The following is a 21,257-nucleotide window of genomic DNA, read 5'->3' as shown; positions in this document are numbered from 1 at the left end:
CTTTGGGAGCTAGAGGACATTTATTTTCTCTTTTTGTAATTTCTTTAGTTGAAGGTGCTTAGAGGGAAACATTAGAAACCTCTTTTATTTTAGCATCTTTTAGGCTTTAGTTAGGAGCTTTAGGAGGGGGGGTGTATTAGTAGATAGGTGTAGGAGTAAATAAGGAGGTGCCAAAGTGAGAGAAGGGATCACACCTTCCTCATGCTTTGTTTTAGGCGCAAATTCTAGAAGCTTTTTAGGAGGGAGTTTTTGAATTTGTGTAGCTTACTTTTCAGCACCTTAGGCTATAAATAGAGGTGCTCTCTTTGTAAAATTCAGATTGGAATTAATCTAAGAAAACTCTACTCAAATTTTGAGTGAACTTTGGAGAGCTTTTGGAGCCTTCTTCTCTAGTCTTATCTTGATGGATCATTGGAGTCCTCAAGTGGCGGCATCACTCTCATCTAGGAGCATTCCACACTTCTAGTGGCGAGATCATCCAACATTCTTCCATCTTCATGAGCATTCTCTTCTCCTTCCTTTCTTCTCTTTCAATTGTTCATGTTGTCTTGTGTTCTTGAGTTGTTTGGTTCAGTTTTTCTGTTTTTCCAGCACCTATATTCTGTTCTTGTCTTTTAATTTCAATTTTGTTCGGTTCATATGTTTGCTTATTCAATTCTGTTCGGTCCTTTCAATTTTACCTCTCTTTGTTGGTTCAATTTGACAATATGTGGAGCATCCAAATGAGTTTGGGATTTGGTACTAGTTTTTGGTGAGTTCTTGTCTTAGAACAATGATCCAACTCTGAGAAAAGTGCCTCTATAATGTCCAGCTCAAGGTGATTCCTAAGAATGTCAAGAATCATTCTCTATATGGCTAGTGGAATCACATCATTGACCAAGCCAGACCTTACCACTCATGTATCAACAAAGTCATAGCACAAATAAAAGTAAAAAATTATTAGCACTATCTAAAGGTGCAATATAGAATATGGTGGATACCCACTATCATATTCTTGACTTAGGATAAATTCTTAATGAATTTGATACCATATTAAAGTACTAGAGCTTAACTTAATCCAATTTTATAAAATTAGCTCAATAAGGTAAAATTTGCTTCCACTTAAACTTATATACTAAAAATTAAAATTATATATTAAAAATTAATCTTATATTTAGATATGTGAAATTTCCAATAACTAAGAAGCGAATTTTTTATAAGATGCTGAAAACCCACAAAAACTTCGATCCCTAAAAGCCAAATTCACAACTCTAAATAGTATCGTCTTATGCTGGAAACTTGGAAATTGGTCCGAGAGCCAATTTCCTACGAGGTTCTCCAATTCTTTTTCAAAAATTAATAAAAAATGGAACAAAGAATTTAAAAAAATATTTTAAAAAATGAGACTGGAATTTGACTTTTCAAATATTGAATTTTGGAATTTGACTTTCCAAATATTGCATTTTATCTATTTTTTCGACATACTGATATTATTTTATGCTGTGAATTCAATTCCCTGAAAACCAAAAGTAAAAAACTATTTGTTTAATGATTATTTATAATCTTGAAGTCAAATAATTCTTATTACTCAGTACTTTTTGAGACTTCAAATATTTAGTCAAAAGAATACTTCTTCTCCCTCGTGGCTTCCTCGTGGGATATAAACAAAACTTCACTGTTCTGTGCAATTCACGCTTATTTTTTGTTAAATAGGCTCAAAACTCTTGTTCTCTTAGATCATACAAACCCTAATAAAAAAACTGGGAAAATGGAGGGGAATCTAAAGCAGAAGTTGCTGAACAAAGAAATAACCTCAGAGCAAGAAAAAGAAGATGAATCATCGTTGACGAAGAAGGTGTGGAAAGAGAGCAAGTTGATGTGGATAGTTGCAGCACCAGCCATATTCACTAGGTTCTCCACCTTTGGTCTCAATATTATAAGTCAAGCTTTTATTGGTCATATTGGCCCAAGGGAACTTGCTGCTTTTGCTCTTGTCTTCACTGTTCTCATACGCTTTGCCAATGGTGTTCTGGTATGTACAATTTTTTATCTTCCTTCAAAATTTTTGGTCAACATACAATTTTGGTTTTTTGCCATAGTTACAATTCTTTTTTTTTTAATTTTACACTTAAAAGATGTTTTTTATTTCATAAATATTACTTTTAGTTTTTAGTTATCATTTATATAGTTTTTATATATTATTGTCTCCACACAAGATTAATAAAACAATAAAGTACATATATGTATATATAATATTTAAAATTTATAAATAATAATTTATACTCAATTAGTGTGTGAACAATATCTTGTATATATGAAGTCAACCAAATCGAGATCTCTTATGTTGTTTTTGGTTTTGGTTTAAATATTGGGTTGTATTAATGGTTTTAGTAAATGGTGAACTTGGGTTAAAAGAAAACAAAAACATCAAAGATTAAGGGATGAAAAGAACTCAAATGGTTGAAGTTTGAACATCTTCTTTGAGGGTATTCAAAATTAAATTGCTTTGTTGACGAGTATAGCTTTTGCCATTTATGTACACATACTTTACCTACATATAGCTACTGGCTACCATTACAGTATATTCAGTGATAAAGTATTGCATGGTATATCAACTGCAGCGACAAGAGAATGACAGAGAAATTATTTGTCTCTGTAATGTAGTTAGGAATGGCGAGTGCATTGTCAACACTTTGTGGACAAGCATTTGGTGCAAAAGAATATAGCATGATGGGAGTGTATCTTCAAAGATCATGGATAGTTTTGTTCTTAACTGCACTTGTTCTTGTTCCTGTGTTCATTTTCACAAGCCCAATTTTGACACTTTTAGGCCAAGATGAGAGCATAGCACAAATGGCAGGAACCATTTCTCTCTGGTCAATTCCTATCATGTTTTCTTTCATTTTCTCATTCACTTGCCAGACATTCCTGCAATCTCAGAGCAAGAATGTCATCATTGCATTCTTGGCAGCTTTTGCGATAGTGATTCATGTTTTTCTCTCCTGGCTTTTGACAATGAATTTCAAGATGGGAATTCCTGGTGCAATGGTTTCAACAATTTTGGCATTCTGGATTCCTAACATTGGTCAACTCATATTTGTCACATGTGGTTGGTGCTCTGATACATGGAAAGGTTTCTCCTCTCTCGCATTCAAAGACCTCTGGCCTGTTATCAAGATGTCCCTTTCAGCTGGTGCCATGTTATGGTCTGCTTTCTTCTCTATCAGCTAATGACTTTAGCTCTTTAGAAATGCCATGATTAATTGCTAAACAAATTTGGATCTTCTTTATGATTAATGCACAAGATAAAGATTCGATTATCTAGATTTCTAACTTTATTCTATTGTCTACTTTACAGTCTTGAGCTCTGGTACAACACAATATTGGTTCTGTTAACGGGTAACATGGAAAATGCAGAGGTCCAAATTGATGCTCTAGCTATATGGTATATTACTTTTGCATTGTCTTACATTACATTGTTAGAATATGAGAGATGAAAACACTCTCTTTTTCCAAAATTATTTTTTATAGGATTTTGAGTTCATGAAATTAGGGACTGAAGTTTACATTATTTATGAGTTCGAATTAATTTCAGGCATTAAGAAAAAAAGGTATTAAGAAATGTATTATCTACCATCTTTTCCTTTGTAACATACGGTTTCCCCCTTTGGTACAATGTTGCACTCTCGTGCATTGTAAACTTTTCTCTTTGCTGCATGTGACCAAATTTCATTATTTTACAGCATCAACGTCAATGGATGGGAAATGATGATATCACTTGGTTTCATGGCTGCTGCAAGGTAATGAGTAATGAAGTTTTTTTTATCTTTCTTAAGTACAAATTATATGAACACACACACCTACTTAGGAATATTAACTTTATCTTTCTTCCTTCGCAGTGTTCGAGTGGCAAACGAGCTTGGAAAAGGAAGCTCCAAAGCTGCGAAGTTTTCTATAGTTGTGACAGTGCTTACATCCTTTTCAATTGGGTTAATCTTGTTTCTAGTTTTCTTAACTCTAAGAGAAAAAATAGCCTATGTATTTACTACAAGCGAAGACGTGGCTATTGCTGTTGGGGATTTGTCACCTTTGTTGGCATTTTCTTTGTTACTAAACAGTGTTCAACCAGTTCTCTCAGGTATGCTTCATAACTTTTGTTATCTTGGTTTAAAGAATTTATTCAAGACTTTTTAATCCTGTTTTTTTTTTTACATGAGTAAGTAAACTAGTTTATGAATTGGAGAATGTGATAGGGTCTGAAAGATATGACATTATTTGATTTCAACAGGGGTTGCTATTGGAGCAGGGTGGCAGAGCACTGTAGCATATGTGAATATAGGGTGTTACTATGCCATAGGTATTCCTGTTGGAATATTACTTGGTAATGTTTTCCACTTGCAAGTTAAGGTAAGACTTCTATAGTATTCTTTTTCTCATTTAAAATTGCACTTGATCCTATTTTATTCATTGGACAAACTTTGTTCTATGTAGGGTGTTTGGATTGGAATGTTGTTTGGGACACTAATTCAAACTGTAGTCCTAATTATATTAACCTACAGAACTAATTGGGATGAACAGGTAACATTTCATCCATTTTTCTCTAATTTTTACTCAATTATTATATTTTCTTTCGTGTGAGTTTCAATTAGATATAATAGAACTTGATGAAATGATTATGTTCCTATGCAGGTAATGATAGCCCGTATCCGTATTAATAGGTGGTCTAAAGTGGATGTTGATCATGAAAGAATTAGATCAGATAATTAGTTTCATACTTCAATCTATTATCTTACATGCTAGCAAAGATATTTTACATAACAATTTAATAATATGTCATTTATTTTGTTCTTATGAAAAGACTTTCTCCATTGCTTTATAACCGATGAATATGTATATAGAATATTTTAAAATACTGAATATTATATTTGCACGATAATTTTTTAAGCATAATTTTCTAATATGTACATTAGATTTTGCTAATCATTTTTTTTTCGGTGGAGTCGAGAAATTTTTATAATTTTTATCCCCTTCAATAGTTTATTTGATTTCTTTTGATTATGGTAAAGTCTTCAAGTCTTGAGTTGTTAACATACCCTAGTAAAGTTGGCCTGTAAAATTGAATTTTTAGTTTTTTTTTTTTTTATAATTTTTGGCTGAGAACACTAGTGATTGATGCTTTGGTCGACTTTACAGTTTTTGTCAATCATATAATAAATGTGTTTTTATAAGTCTATAAAAACTTTAATTAAAATAAAAATAAAACTTGATACATACAATACATCCATTAGTATATAAACATTAGAATCGTTATCTATATTTATTAATTCTTAAGTAAACAATCGAGTGTTTGGTGTTGATTTCAATATACAGATTTAGTTTACCTAATCTCAAGTTTTATTTAGTAAACATTTCTTAATATATATATATATATACTTGTATAAATCATGGTTCAAATGAGTAAGTTAGACTTAAAAACACGATTTTATATAAACAAAGTCGTGTTGAACATAACTTATTCTCAATTTAAACATAACACATAAGTTGTGCATGAAAAAAAAAGCAAATTTTGCAACAAAACTGTGAGGTAAAGAAGTAATTTTTACTAAGTACAACTCTAATTTCATTAATTATCTATGGATTGTATGAAGTCGTGAGTGGAGAAAAAGACTTGTTTTTAAATGCAGAAAAGACACGATTTTAGTGAAAAAGTAATGCATAGACTTTTGTGTATTATAAATGCACTAGAGACTCATGTCTTCCCTACACATTTTCATTGTTTATTTAAATTAGAAAATATGCATGATTGATTTTTATAGTTGTGATTACTATGTCAACATAAAAAGGACAATGCCACGGAGATATTTCATGCAAGTGGCTTATCTGGAGCGCACTTGTGATTGATTATCAATATACCATGGATCAAAAACGTTAAAGGTTTTTAAACACAATCTTGTCTACAAAAGCAATCCAAATACTAACATCAAACAAAATTCTTACATATATATATATATATATATATATATATATATATATATACGTGATAGTTCAAATAAAGTTTCAACTGGCAATAACATATTCATTATAAATTACTCACTCAATCTGACTAATGGTCCAGGCAATTTGATGGATGCAAGTGCACCACTTACTCATGAAAGAAACATTAACTCTGAATATAATATACAATGTTCCAACATGCACCATAATTCTTTTACTAGTGAAAAAAATGAAAGAAGAAAGATAAAATACCAATAACAACACTAACTAGATCTAGTGTTCTTTCACCATCTAGTAATGTCTTGTCTGTTATAGGGGTGACACGACTTTAGTGCATTGATAATGCGGAGAAGTAGTGCATGATTATGATGAATTTTGTGTATCATTTTTACATTAAAGTCGTGTCTCTTTGTACGATCTCTATTTTAAAAAATGTAGAAGTTGTATTGGCCAGACCTTGGATGTCGGCCGAAGAGATCGGCATCAGTCGTGACATCAGACTTCAGTGGTCCATTCACATTAATGGGTCACGCAAGTGGGCACCAGAAATAATAATGAGTTATTATCCATACAAGAGAGGGACATAAGTCACGAGAGGATTCATGCATGCAATTTGTATAACACGTTCAGGTCCAGCACAAGTAAATAACCCTTGGAGATATTAAGGCCTGTAGGGTTAGGGTTTCCATGGGTAGACTGCATGCATGACACGTGAATACTCAGAGCACCCACAGAACGGATGGCCCCGTAGTGCTGGTACATGAGTTGGTACCCTGACGACCATACTCTTAGAGAGGTTGCACTCCAGAAGAGGCAAGTCTTGTGTCGCAGCTGCGCTAAGCTTGTGCAACGCATCACAGGATGCCTCCCCAGTAACCCTAATTCCACTAAAGGAAAAATCCTCGTGGGACAGGGAGTTGACCTAGATACAATCTATATAAAGGGTGGTAAGAACCCTAAAAAAGGTACGTCGTTTCTAAGACTGAAACTGCTTTACATACTTTACTATTTCTTAGCCCAGTACTGACTTGATCGTCGGAGTGCAATCAACAGGTAGGGCCCCTTCTGTTTCAACGGAGCCACTCTCAGCTACCCAAGGAGAGAGTGGAAACCACCAGGAGATAGGAAGGCCCACCATCTGCCTTTGAAGTCAACGGCGACGGAGTCAATCGGCGAGAATATTTGGCGCCCACCATGGGGCCCGATAAAACTAGGTCCCATTCACAATTGTGTTGAGAGCCACCGAGCAACATGAGGAGTACGAGGCAAGCTGCATCTGCACTAGAAGGAGGAGACAGCGTCTTCATACAGTAACTGATGGAGACCATTTGCGCTCTCCAGCAGATCGTAGCGGCGTCCAAAGCGAACCAGGACAGGATTTTGGCTAAAGTGCGAGCCGAGCAGGCGGCTAGCCAGAACCGCTACCAAAACGACTTGGCAGCGTCACACGCAGCCAATGAAGATCTACGCAGAGATTTGCAGTGCATGGGTGAGCGCACAACTGGTGAGTGAACCCCGCCCGTACCAGTTAGGGCTCGCCCTATGCCGTTCTCACAAGCAATTATGGACATCGTGATACCAACCAACTTCATAGGTCCAAAGATCACCTTCATAGGTGTAGAGGACCCGGAAGCCCACATCACGGTCTTCCACACCCAGATGATGGTTTCGGGAGGCATCGACGCCATGCACTGTAAGCTGTTTATGAGTACGTTCTCAGGCACGACGTTGGACTGGTTCGTCAACCTCCCTAATGGACACATTACGTCCTTTGACCAGTTCTCAACATTGTTTAGAGAACAATTCATCGTCAACCAGGCTCCCCCTCTTGTCTCTTACGATCTCTTTGACGTAAAGCAGTACTAGGGAGAGCCTTTGAAGGATTTCTTGAACAGGTTCGGGGCATTAGTGGTGAAATTGCACACCAAAGATGAAGATATGACGGTACACGCCTTCAGACGAAGGGTGTTGCCAGGACCTTTCAGTGATTCACTGATAAGGTGCCGCCCAAAGACGTTCAATGAGATCCAACACAGAGTCGTCGCCCACATCGTTGTAGAAGAAGAGGTCACAGAGAAGCGCGGAAGCATCGGCCCAGTCCGATCTCGGGGAACTGGTTGTCCTCATCCCCTAAGGGTACATGAGGCCACGACAGAGAAGAAAGCTCCGGGGAAACAACCGCCATATGAAGGAAAGAAGCCTCAAACTAGGGCTCGTACGAGGGAGAACGCCCCCACCAAGCACAATTTTTAGATGGACCTCAAAGAATTGATAGCCATCCCTAACGTGGCAGACAGACTGAAGTCTCCACCGAAGACTGACAAGAGGCTAGGGCCCAGCAAGGACACGTGGTGCGAGTTCCACCAAGCATTTGGCCACGACCTACGTAACTGTTTGGCGTTGGGATTCCAATTAGATGAACTGGTGAGAAATGGTTTCTTGAAAGAATACCTACAAGAGCCGCAGGGGGTCTCGATGTCAGCGGCCCTAGCAGGAGATCAGGGGCACGAGGTGCCCATTCACGAAGAGAACAACACCATCGTTGGAGGATTCTCAGGAGGAGGGTGCATTGCCTCCCAACGTTCGAAATATGCCAGAGGAGTGATTACAATGGAAGCACAGAGGTCGAACCAGACACTTGAGCCCGACCTCATCTTCACCAAGACCGACTTGCAAGATGTGGTTCCACACGACAATGACCCAATGGTGATCTCAGTGGTGACGGTAGGCAGAAAGGAACATCGCGTCCTTGTTGACCAGGGAAGTTCGGCCGACGTAATGTTCTGGTCGACCTTCAACAAACTATAGTTGTCTCCTGACCAGTTGAGGCCTTTTGATGGCTGTCTGTATGGTTTCGCGGGAGACCATGTAGAAGTGCGGGAACATGTGGAGTTGAGGACAACCTTCACTGACAGCACAACTTCCTGCACTGCTAACATCAGGTACCTTGTTGTTAATGCTCCCTCAGCCTATAATATACTTTTGGGCATACCTGCTTTGAACAAGATTGGAGCAGTAGCCTCTTCGAGGCATATGAAGATGAAGTTGCCTTCCCTCGAAGGAGTAGTGATCACCCTAAAGTCTGGTCAAAAGGAGGACAAAAGGTGCTACGAGAACAACCTCAAAACAAAGAGATGAGTGTGCGCAGTCACCACCCAATCTCCAAGGGAAGAAGGGGTCACCCGTGTCGAGATCACCCGGGAGAGACGACCCGAGCCCGCAGAAGAAGTGCTGGAGAGGGAGATCAGGGGTAAGAAGTTCAAACTTGGCAAGTCTTTGGGCCAAGAAGCACATAACCAGATTGCTGAGGTCATATCACGACCAATGGATGCCTTCACATGGTCTGCCTAAAAAATGCCTGACATTGACCCCGATTTTTTGTGTCATCACCTCACCATGTACCCACCAGTCCGACCTGTCCGCCATAGAAGGAGGAAGCTCAATGACGATAGGCGTCAGGTCATCAGAGAAGAGACCCAGAAGCTGTTGAGCGCTGGCCACATCAGGGAGATCCAATACCCAGAGTGGCTGGCGAACGTAGTGTTGGTCAAGAAGGCCAGCGGGAAGTGGAAGATGTGCGTGGACTTCACAGATCTCAATAAAGCCTGCCTGAACATTGACGCCCTAGTAGATAGTGCCTCAGGATGTATACTCCTTAGATTCCTGGATGCTTTCTCTAGATACAACTAGATCCGGATGCATCCCAGGGACGAATGTAAGACAACGTTCATGACGGAGCTCTCCTGTTACTGTTACAAAGTGATGCTTTTGGGCTCAAGAACGCAGGGGTCACCTACCAGAGGTTGATGGATAGAGTACTTGCGCCCATGATAGGGCGAAATGTCCAGGTGTATGTGGATGACATGGTGGTCACCTCCCAGGTGAAGGATCAACACGTCACTGATTTGGAAGAGCTATTTACCACAATAGCTAAGTACAGGTTGAAGTTGAACCTTGAAAAATGTGTGTTTGGGGTAGAGGTAGACAAATTCTTAGGTTTCCGACTCACTGAGCGTGGGATAGAGGCGAACCCTGAGAAATACGCTGCAATGATAGCTATGCATAGCCCGATCTCAGTGAAGGAGGTGCAGCAGTTGACAGGGCAGATGGTCGCTTTGTCCAGATTCGTGTCAACAGGAGGATATAAGGGGCATCCCTATTTCCAGTGCCAAAAGAGAAATAGAAGGTTCGTATGGACCGAGGAGTGTGAGGAGTCATTCCTCAAGTTGAAAGAATATTTAGCTAGCCCACCAGTATTGTGCAAGCCACAGCTAGGCACCCCGCTTCGCTTGTACTTCGCAGTCACAAATCGGGCGATCAGTTCGATCCTCGTTCAGGAGCAGGATCAGGCGCAAAAGTCAATATATTTTGTGAGCAAATTTTTGCAAGGGCCTTAGGTGAGATACCAGGCCATAGAGAAGGCAGCCCTGGCAGTAGTATTTTCGACGCAAAGACTTCGCCACTACTTCCAGAGCTTCACCGTAATCGTGATGACAGACCTGCCCATTCGCAAGGTCTTACAGAAACCCGATGTGGCAGGACGAATGGTGTGTTGGGCGGTGGAGCTATCAGAGTTCGATGTGCAGTATGAACCCAGAGGACCTATCAAAGGCCATGTTTATGCTGACTTCGTGGTAGAGCTCTCCTCGGCAGCCACACACCAAGAGGAAGTAGGTTTCAAGTGGGTCCTTTCCGTAGATGTGTCCTCTAACCAATAGGGTAGTGGGGCTGGTGTCATCTTGGAAGGACCAAATGGGTTGTTGATCGAGCAAGCCCTACGGTTTGCTTTCAAGGCCAGTAACAACCAAGCGGAGTATGAGGCCCTGATAGCTGGAATGTTGCTAGCCAAAGAGATGGGGGTGAAGAGTTTGCTGGTAAAGAGTGACTCCTTGCTAGTAACAGGGCAGGTTACGAGAGAATACCAAGCAAAGGACCCCCAGATGGCCGCATACCTATAGTATGTCCAGATTCTAAAGGAGACTTTTGTGGTGTTCGAGTTAGTACATGTCCCTCGAGAACAAAATGCCCGAGCTGACTTGCTAGCAAAGCTCGCCAGTTCAGGCAAGGGGGGTAGACAAATGACAATCATACAGGAGACCCTGAGGACACTTTGAACCACCACTGACAGCACAGTAAAAGTCCAACAAGAAGTCCAACAAATAAGCACCTCAAAAGGTGTTAAGAGAAGTCATTGGTCGTTGACTCAAGAAACGCTGAAAACGTTCAAGATAAGCACGTACGCGTTATCAAGAGAAGAGTCAATGCATGTTTGCCTTGTTGAAGGAGGCGAAACCTGGATGACACCCTACCGACGCTACTTGGCTGATGGGATACTCCCGTTGAAATCCATAGAAGCCAGAGTAGTCAAGAAAAATTTGAGCAAATACACCCTGATCGAAGGGGATTTGTTCAAACACGGGTATACTCACCCTACCCTGATATGTGTAAGTGGTGAGAAGTGCACGCGCATTATGGCAGAACTTCACGAGGGGATATGCGGGAGTCACATCAGTGGTCGAGCTCTCTCATCGAAGGCCATTCGCGCTGGATACTACTGGCAAACCATGAGGAAAGTTTGCACGAGGTATGCACAGCGGTGCAAACAGTGCCAACAACATGCTGATTGGCACAAGGCGCCCCAGAGGACTTGAGATCGATTCATAGCCCATGGTCGTTTCATACCTGGGGAATAGACATCCTGGGGCCATTCCCTTTAGCAGTGCGACAGATGAAGTACCTCGTGGTTGCCAATGAGTACTTCACAAAGTGGATAGAGGTTGAGCCAGTAGCGCAAATCACAACCCACAAGGTCCAACACTTTGAGTGGAAGAACATAGTATGCCGCTTTGGAGTCCCAAACAGTTAGTGTCCAATAATGGCACCCAGTTTGCAAGCCAACAGTTGGGCAAGCTGTGCACAGAGCTTGGACTAAAGCAGGCTTTTGCATCAGTCGAACACCCCCAGACAAATGGGCAGGTCGAGTCTGCCAACCGAGTTCTGCTCAAAGGCTTGAAGAGAAGGCGGGAGAAAGCCAAGGGGATCTGGGCAAAAGAGGTTCCTATAATTGTGTGAGCTTACCACACCACTCCCCAGTCCACTACCAAAGAGACACCTTTTAGCTTGGTGTATGGTTCGGACGTGATGATTCCTGTAGAAATCTAGGAGAGCTCACCACGTTTTCAGAACTTCGTGGCTGAGGATTCCAAAGAAGAAAGAAAGGTGAACCTGAACCTACTGGATGAAGTCAGGGAGGAGGCTCGCATCAAGGCTGAAGCCTTGAAGAGAAAGGTGTAGTACAAGTACAACTCCAAGTTGAGACCTCGGCAGTTCCAAGTCACTGACTTGGTGATGCAAAAAGCCCACCCCTACCAGCTAGAAAACAAGTTATCTCCCAAGTGGACTGGTCCATTCCGAGTGTCAGAGTTGCCTGGGAACGAAGCGTACAAGCTCGAGACCCTAGAAGGTGAGACGATACCTCGAACTTGGAATGGAGAAAATTTAAAGTTTTATTTCAGTTAATTATTTCATTGTACACAGCTTAGGGGACACTCTTTTTCCCTTATCAGGGATTTTTAATGAGGTCACCCAATAAAGTTTTAGTTAAAAGATGTCTTTGCAAATTTGTTGTACAATGAAGTAAGCGAACCTCTCCCTTGGGTTAGAAACACATAGACTGGGAATAATATGGTTCTTAGTGAGCCTCCCTCTTGCGTGGGAACGCCAAGGTAGAGACAGTAGGGTTCTTAGTTAAAATCCTCCCTTGCCTCTATACAGCAAAGGCGAGGTCAGTAAGTGAACCTCTCCCTTGGGTTAGAAACACCAAGACTGAGAATAGTACGGTTCTTAGTGAGCCTCCCTCTTGCGTGGAAACGCCAAGGTAGAATATGGTTCCCAAATTCAAACCCTCCCCTGCCTCTATATGGCAAGGGTGAGGTCAGTAAGCAAAGTAAACATCTCCCTTGGGTTAGAAACACCAAGATTGGGAATAGTATGGTTCTTAGCGAACGTCCCTTTTGTGTGGGAACGTCAAGATTGAGAACAAAACGATTACCAATTAAAATCCTCCCCTGCCTCTATACGGCTAGGGCGAGGTCAGAAAGAGGAACCTCTCTTCCTTGTTTCATAAGGCAAGGTCAGTATGGTTCCTAGTTATATATTTCCCTTACCCCTATGTGGAAAGGTCAAGTACAGTATGGTTCTTAGTTAAAGATCTCCCTTGCCCTTATACGCCAAGGTCAAGAGCAGCACCTCTCTTATCTTTGTTAGAAAAAGGAGGAGCGAAGTAAGAGTTCAAGAAACCACCACCTCTACCCTAAGACGACGAAGTTAAGGTCAAACGTGTGGTAAAGAAGCGTGTTATCTAAGTTAGAGAGGTCCTAAAACGTTGTTATACTAAGCAAGACAGTCAGCGACAAACACAAGAAGCAACTTAAGTAAAGAGCAAAGTGGATTTTATAAATAAAAATGTATATGTATAGGTTATCAAATGGTGCAACCAAATAATTACAAAAGGAGGAGTCACTCATCAGCATTAACAAACTGCCCACCAACAACCTTCTTGGCCAAGCTGGTTTGAGAAAGGTCCACCCCAGGGTGCACGCTGGCTACTTGGGCCATGGCATCCTCAAACCCCGCGGCGTAGGCGTCGACAACGTCATTGATAAGATAAGCTCCTCCTTAGTCTGTTTGAAGAGCTCGTCCTTGCGGGCTAGTTCTTCCTCCAGTTTAGCAAGTTGCTCCTCCTGTTGGGATGACTTCTCCTCGACCCTAGCCATCTTCTCCTGCGACTCTTCCACCTTCTCTTTCAAGCCAATAGTTTCAGTTCAGAGAGTCAAGACCTTGGCATGAGCTCCCAGAGCTTCCTGGGACTTCTTCAACAGAAGCTTCTTGGTCTCCTTATCAGTTTGGCGAAGATCTGACACCTCCAGATACAAGGCTTTTTCGCGGTGTTTGAGCTCCTTGATCCGAAAGGTGTCTTGGCTACCTGCCTCCTTCAGCTTCTGCATCTTAGTCAGGGCGATGCTGGATGCAACGAGAAAGTCCCCAAGGCACTTTGATGTGTGCTCTTGCAGGGGATCCTCCTCCATGTTCTCCAGCCTCTCTTGATCCTAGAAGGAGTGCAGGGCTCGTTGGAGGAAGGCAAGAAGGTTGACAGGAAGTGCACCATGATCACCCCCTAAGGCACTCTCCCCCTACCCTCTTGCACCATTAGGTCACGGGGGAAAGAGGCGCTGGGAGGATTTGCCCTATAGAATGGGGCGTGATCATCCGAGGATGAATTCGCAGGAACTACAACATCAACTTTCCTCTTCCTCTTGAAGACGAGGCCTGAGCAGGTGTCCTCGTCTTCAGAAGCAGCGAACTCAGCCACCCTCTTTTGCCTTTGGTCTACAGGGGTTGGGGCAAAAGGGCCTGGGGCAGAAGCAGCAGGAGTAGAGGCATCGGCAGCAGAAGGGCCAGGAGCAGCTTTACGTTGAAGGGCCACTTCAGCTAGCTACCTCCTCTTCTCAGCATTCAGAACCATACCTACATATGAAGAATATAACACATAAGAGACTAAACCAGCAGTACACACAACTAAAAGAGACACATAAGCAAAGGAAAGGGAAAGGGGGATACCGATATAGCTCTCAAGGGATCCGGGGTTGTACTCAAGTTTGATCAGCTCAGCGGTGTTAAACACCACTCCTAGTTTCGAGAAGAACTCGCATACTTCTCGGTCTTGCGGGGTCAAGTCCTCTAGGCACCTAGGCCTCTTAAGCCCTAGTTCTTGCACCCAGTAAAGGGGAAACCTGTTGATGGAGATCAAGCTCAAGTGGACATGGAGGCCAATCATCAAGAGCAAGAAGAGGTTGAGGCTCAAATGGAGGACGCTCATGGAGTTAATAGCCCACCTCAAAGGCTTACAAGGAGCATGTTCAAGGCTTTAGGAGCTAATGGACGTTTGTGTTTCTCTTTTTGTAATTTCTTTGTTTGAAGGTGCTTAGAGGGAAACATAAGAAACCTCTTATGTAAAAGCATCTTTAGGTCTTTAGTTTAGGAAACTTAGGGGGGTGCGTTTAGTAGAGAGGTGTAGACGTAATAGGGAGGTGCCAAACTAAGAGAGGAAGTCATACCTTCCTCATGCTATAGTTGGCGCCAACTTTCATGTCATTTGGGGGGAATTTGCATTTGTTTTAGCTTTACATTTCAGCATCTCTTAGCCTATAAATTAAGGTGCTTCCTTTGTATTTTTCAGATTTGAATTTTGAATTAGAGAAACTCTACTCAATTTGAGAGAGAATTGGAGAGCTTTGTGCCTTCCTCAATTAGTCTTATCTTGAGAGTTCTTGGTTACCTCAAGTGGCGGCATAGCACACTCATCTTGGAGTCTTCATCCTCTAAGTGGCGTGATCATCCAACCAATCCATCCATCTTCATGAGCTTTCTCTTCTCCTTCCTTCCTTCTTCTTTTATGTTCATGTCTTAGCTTGTGTTCTTTGCATTTTCAGTTTCAGCATTCTAGATTCCTTTGTTTTTGCTTCGGTTCCTTTTTCATTTGTTGTTCCTCTTTGCTTCTTCTTCATTTCTAGTTGTTGTTTTGATTCAATTGTCTAGGCATGAGATTCAAAGGGAAATAGTGGCTCACCATCCTCTTTTCTTAGCCATCCCTAGAACTCTTAAGTTAGAACCACTTGTTGCTAGTCCTCATTGTTTGGAAAATTTGGTAGAAGAGTTTCAAAATGTGTTTCAAGATCCTCCAAAAGGACTTCCACCTTTGAGAGGGATTGAGCACCAAATTGATTTGATACCGGGCTCTTCCTTACCAAATCGTCCAGCCTATAGGACTGTTCCGTCCGGTTGACCTGGGACGTCTTCGTGCGCGACCTCAACCGTCAGCTAGGGACTCCTTCCCACTGGTTACCTGTGGATTCCTGCAAAGAAGAAGGACAAAAGGGCGCCCTAGCGGCCGTTTGGACTCCGACGCTCAAGTCAGCCAGCAAGAAACACCAAAACTATGCACCTCCGTATCGGAGCACCACGTATGGCACTCCGAAGGTGGTAAAAAGGAAACTGTGTCTAGTGTATATTTCTCCTTCTAGCAAAAATCTTTCCCTAGTCCCTTGTGCGTAACCTCAAGGCTCGAGCAAGCAACTAGAGAGTTTTTGGGAAATTTGCCAAAAGTTCGAACCCGTTCCCAACATTCAAAGCGCTATTTAAGCTTCTCACGCATTCAAAGCGCCTTAAAGCGCATTTAATTATAAAAACGCTCAGCGCATTTAAGACGTTCGAAACGTTCGGGAGAATTTATAGTACCTTAAACGCTCAAAACAGAAAACTGTATTAAATGACTTTAATTACCTGGTACCTGACTAGATGGTGTTTCTATTCTGGCCTGGCTGTCGTACACGTGGAGGGCCTCACAGCGCCATGACCCCATCTGGGGGCGTTTTTGCCCATCTGGGGATGTTTCTACGTGTGAGTCCTCCTGCTTAGGAGTGCTACTGCGCGAGGGGTGACCTTTTTGGGTGCCAACTCATGCCCCCCAATCATCTAGTCACTCACTTTGAGAGCGTATCTGCCTTCCTCTCGTACCCTGCGCCTGGCTACCTTGGGCGTGACCCTCCCCTTGAGTCGTATCTGTCCCAAAGGCGTCTCTGGGGCGGCAGGGGTACTTCACGAGTCAGGCTACCCTACACTAGTGCTATTGCTATGGCCTTGAAGCCACCTTTTCCTTCTCTTTATCACTATCCCCTGATTATCAGGGGTCTGAGGCCTTCCCACGGCGTCGCCCTCTCCATGGTCTTTCCTACCCATGGGTGTCGGGGAGTGGCGCTGTGGTCACCTTGCTTTTGTGTCATTCCACTTTGGCGACGCCCTGCTAGGCGACACCTTGTCTTGGCGACACCTTGTCTTGGCGACACCTTGTCTTGGCGACACCCTGCTAGGCGACGCCTCCTCTTGGCGACGCTTCCTCTTGGCGACGCCTGCGCTTGGCGTCACCCCACCTGGGCGACGCCTTACGTTGACTTTGACCTCGACGCTGACTTTGACCTTGACGCTGACTTTGACCTTGACTTCGTCAACGCCCGGGTATGGGACGGTACACAAGCCCCCCAGTCTTAAGCTGATGACTTGTCTTCAGCGAAAAGACTAAGGCCTCGCCCACGCCATCTGCGTGGCACCCGCTGATGTGTCATTCTTTCTGACGTGGCCACCTTGAAAACATTGACGTGACACTCTCTGAACCCTTGGGGTGCTCTTAATGGCTGATTGGACATCCTCTGAAACGGGAAAACAACACCTTTTGGGCTACGCTTAATCGCGTGCCACGTGGTTCATCACGCGGGCATCCCTAAGAGCCTCTTGCGCTCCCCTTGAGCGCCTAATCCCTTGACACGCGGCGCAATCAAACGGTCCCCAATTAACGCCCCTTGAGTTGCGGGTGTAACGTTTAAGTTACCCAAACCCCGCGCTTGAAACCACTGTTACATCCACTTTCTCTGCCTTTCCTCACTGTTCATCTTCTTCGAATTTCTTCTCTCGCGACCCTTGCTCTTTCGTGCTTCCGCTCTCCACATCCTTCGATCCCCAAAGGTACGGTTTTTCCTCTCCTTGATGATTCCCTTTACTGCATGAACTGCTTGGGACTGTTTATGTTACTGCATTTTTTGGATGTCGTTCTTGCGCTTCTTCGTTCCTCTCGTTCCTCCTTTCTCTCGTGTGGGTAGGGTTCACCTAGGATTCCTCAATTTTTTCCCCTTTTCTCCTCCAAACCCTTTTTCTCTGAACCCTTTCTTTTTCTCTTTTGCTCTTCAGCTCTTGCATCCATGGCGAAAACTAAGACCAGCGCGCCTCCTCCGCTCCCTAGGTCTTACTACAAAGATGAGTATGACTGGGCCCCCGACGATCTCCTCGACGAATGCTCCACTCTAAACTCCGTTGAAGACGTGGAGGCCCACAGGGCGGACCCCGCGCTTTACAACTTCAATGCTTTCCATAAAACTCACGACTCCCATGTCTTGGTATGCCGGGTGAAACCCGGGGTACCCGTTTGTGGGGACTCAAGGGACACTGGAGGAAACCCCTTCTTCTTCCTTTACCAAATGGTACTCAAAAGGGTGGGCCTGCGTCTACCTCTCACTTCCTTCGAGAGGGAGCTGCTCACCGAGATCAACACCGCCCCCGCCCAGCTTCACCCCAACAGCTGGGCTTTCGTAAGGGGGTTTCAAATTCTTTGCGGATATCTGGGTGTCCCTCCTTCCGTGGACGTTTTTCTTCATTTTTTCGAGGTAAAGAAACAAGGGAAAAGCCGATGGATGAGCTTCTCTGGCGTCGCCGGGCGCATCATCCTCACGCTCTTTCAGAATTCATTCAAAGGGTGGAAAGGGAAGTTTTTCAAAATACGTGCAACCAAGCACGATCCTACCGCCCTGGACGACTTTCCTCTATATTGAACGGACAAGCCCATAACAATGAAGGCCTTGGCATTGGACCAACTTGCTCCCGCTGATCGGGACGTGTGCAAAGCCTTGGCGGGGCTTGGGGTAGTCTTTGATACTGCCAAGCTCATCGCCAATGAGTTCAATGCCCACGGACTCTCCACCTACTTCGGTATCCGCTCCTGCTTGTTTATACTGCATGAACTGTCGTGGTTATACGAACTCGCTTGCTCCGCTTGAAACCCTATGGTTATCTGCATGCGTTTAGCTATAAATACTCTCATTATGCTATATCTGAATTGGTCTGTGCTCTGTTATTCTCGCTGCTGCAGGTTCAGTGATGACTTCGTCGAGGCGACTCGCCCTTGCCAAATTCCTGAAGAAGGCAAGGTCCGCCAAAGAGGGTGGAGACGCGGTTACCCCTGCCGTGCCAACCATCGCTTCCCTGCCGACTCCTCCTCCGTCCGCCTCTCCTTCTCCCATTGCCGCGGTACCATTGGCCATGGCGTCGACTCCTGCCCCAGCACGCCCCAACAAAGGGAAGAGGGTCCTGGTGGTAGATTCTGATAGTGAAGATTCGGGCGTCGCCTTGGTTTCCAGTAAGAGGAGGGCTACGGGCGTTCCTGTCTTGACAGTCGCGTCTCCCGGTGGTGGGAGTTCTCTCAGGGACAATCCTCCAAGTGCCACATCACCTCCACCTCCACCTGCCCACGAGGAACGAGAGGAAAGGATTGATTCAGTTCCCCCGCCCTCGCCGTTACCGCTTCATGACGCAGCTGAGGCCTCTGGCTCTGCCCCTCCTGCATCAGCGACTTCTCGAAAGCCCCGAATTCCTCGCCCCATCCATAAGGAGTTGACGTAGGGTTTCACTGAGGGAATGTCGCCGACTGATCCTCACAAGGGGGGAGGCATGCCTTACTATATGGGAGCATTCCTGGCGGTGGCACTCAAGTGGCGCACCCAGGCTCAAAGCGCTATCAAGGGGAGGGAGGCTCTCCGCAAACTGAGACAAGAAGTGGGAGCGTTGAAGGAGGAGAAACAAAACTGGGTGCTCAAGGAGGAAGCTTCCCAATCCTTGCTAAAAATGGCCCACGAGGGCAGGGAGGGGGCCGAGGCGTACGCGCGCGAACTTGAACAGGCGCATGTCGATCAGCTGGCCCAGCTCACTTCCTACCAAATCCAAAGCCTTGGCCTCCAAGAGGCGGCTCTTGCCTCCGAAGTACAGCGGAAAAAACTTGAAGAACTGGACGCTGCTTGGAGGCAGAAGTTAAGCGAGAGAGAGAACGCCTTGGCTGCGAAGGTCGAAGCCTTGGGCCTTCTCCAAGCCGAGGCTAACAAGCTCCGTGTGGAGAAGGAATTCCTGGATAAACAGTTGACCTCCAAGGACTCTAGGGTTGCGGAACTAGAAGGGGAGGTCCAAGGACTGACTGGGGAGATGGCGGGCGCGTTTGAAGAGGGCTTCCAAGAGGCTCTGGCTCAGGCGTCCTGCGAGAACGCTAGCATTAATATTTCAAACTGCGACCCCACACACCAGGTCGTCGACGGGAAGGTCGTGCCCTTCGACTTGGATGACTGAGCCGCCGTCTCCCACCCGCCACCTTTACCTTTCGAGCTTTATAGTTATTTTTGCCACTCTGTGATAAACTTGTAACTCCTTTGCACTTTGTCGGAACTTTGGATTTTGCATGACTAATTCGTGCCTTTGCGTTATCAAATTCTGTTTGTATGATTTTACCTTCCTTTCTCATTTCCACATGCTCCGACCGCTTTGCCCACGATCGCGTTCCTTCGTGGCTTGTTCCGCCTTCGTATCTATGAGGCCTCTGCCTCGTGAAGGCGTCAATGGCTTTTCCGTTATTGTAACACAAAAGTTGAGGCATACTCCAGGCCCCAAATGTTCGGGATAAGGCCACACATCAATGCCCACGCCCATGGAGAGGCTTGCCTAACGACGCCGTATCGTCCGTGGGGTGTCTCAAACTCCTAAGCGGCCTGTCCCCTAATTCTCGGTGACCGGCGCCCACGCCTGAGGAGAGGCCTGCTACCGTAGCGCCGTATCGTCCTCAGGGTGTCTAAAAACGCCAGTCGCTGGGAAAGCTCAAAGCCCTCCAGGGGTCGTTCCCTCCACGGTCTTTCCTCCCCATGGGTATCGGGGAACGACCCTGCCAGCGATTCACTCAGCCTTTGGCGATCTCGCCTCCCTCCGCAGTCTTTCCTACCTGCGGGTATCGGGGAGGCGACGCCGCTAGTGATTAGCTTTGACTCCTTCAATTTCATCTCCCTCCACAGTCTTTCCTACCTGTGGGTATCGGGGAGGTGAAGCTGTTGATACTTGCATTGACGACGCCTTTAAACGTTTCACAATGGTAATACCTTCTACTTTGGCTACGCTTTCCCTTGGTAACGCCCTCTCTCTTGGCGACGCCACCTCTTTCGACGACGTCCTCTGGTATTGGCGACGCCCTCGATGTCTCATGGTGGCAACGCCATCTGCGCCTTCCACTGGCGACGTTCGGGGCGGCTAAACCGTTGACTTTATTTCGACGTCGGCTCTGACTTTGGCTCGGGTCGACGCCCGGGGTGGTGAGGGACCCTAGGTCTCGCCCGTGCCGTCCACGTGGCGCTTTTCGTATGACTGATGGGACATTCCCCCACTTGACTAGGTTCTGACACCTCCTGAGTCTCTGACCCATTCTTCGACGGCGTGTCGTACCCCTGAGCATTCTGTCGATACGACGTTTTCTGAGTGTTAACCAGTGGTGCCAGGACCATCCTCTCATTTTCTGCCACGTGGCTTAGTTGCATGGTTTACCCATTCGCGTCGTTTAGCGCTATAACTGCAATACTTCCATTTGCGTCGTT

At 44.6% G+C, this 21,257-nt stretch overlaps 2 protein-coding genes across 3 annotated transcripts; both read left to right on the top strand.

The window, feature by feature from the left end:
* The first annotated feature begins 1,565 nt into the window (after positions 1–1,565).
* Positions 1,566–4,929, top strand: LOC137813777 (protein DETOXIFICATION 21-like). Of its 2 annotated transcripts, none has more exons than XM_068616199.1 (8): positions 1,566–2,011; positions 2,644–3,185; positions 3,338–3,424; positions 3,723–3,779; positions 3,879–4,117; positions 4,268–4,386; positions 4,471–4,557; positions 4,669–4,929. In XM_068616199.1, the coding sequence occupies exons 1-8, from the start codon at positions 1,748–1,750 to the stop codon at positions 4,744–4,746; spliced, it is 1,473 nt and encodes a 490-aa protein (XP_068472300.1). In that variant the 5' UTR covers positions 1,566–1,747; the 3' UTR covers positions 4,747–4,929. The 2 variants fall into 2 exon arrangements, with proteins under 2 accessions (XP_068472300.1, XP_068472301.1); XM_068616200.1 differs by having other exon boundaries at positions 1,657–2,011; positions 3,007–3,185.
* Positions 4,930–19,272: 14,343 nt separating this feature from the next.
* On the top strand, positions 19,273–19,971 carry LOC137815671 (uncharacterized). The gene has a single exon (XM_068618782.1). It carries the CDS (start codon positions 19,273–19,275, stop codon positions 19,969–19,971), a length of 699 nt encoding a protein of 232 aa, XP_068474883.1.
* Positions 19,972–21,257: the final 1,286 nt, after the last annotated feature.

The sequence above is a fragment of the Phaseolus vulgaris genome, chromosome 1, assembly GCF_000499845.2.
Source record: "Phaseolus vulgaris cultivar G19833 chromosome 1, P. vulgaris v2.0, whole genome shotgun sequence".
NCBI lineage: Eukaryota > Viridiplantae > Streptophyta > Magnoliopsida > Fabales > Fabaceae > Phaseolus > Phaseolus vulgaris.
Note: the sequence above shows the minus strand (reverse complement) of the source record. Positions and strands in the feature narration are given on the sequence as shown.

Bases quoted from the DNA above. Each gene is read 5' to 3' on its own strand.
- LOC137813777 (XM_068616199.1), top strand. From the start codon at position 1,748: ATGGAGGGGAATCTAAAGCAGAAGTTGCTGAACAAAGAAATAACCTCA. The intron at 3,186-3,337 runs GTCTGCTTTCTT...TCTACTTTACAG, and splicing joins TCAGCTGGTGCCATGTTATG to TCTTGAGCTCTGGTACAACA. The intron at 4,558-4,668 runs GTAACATTTCAT...GTTCCTATGCAG, and splicing joins GAACTAATTGGGATGAACAG to GTAATGATAGCCCGTATCCG.
- LOC137815671 (XM_068618782.1), top strand. From the start codon at position 19,273: ATGTCGCCGACTGATCCTCACAAGGGGGGAGGCATGCCTTACTATATG.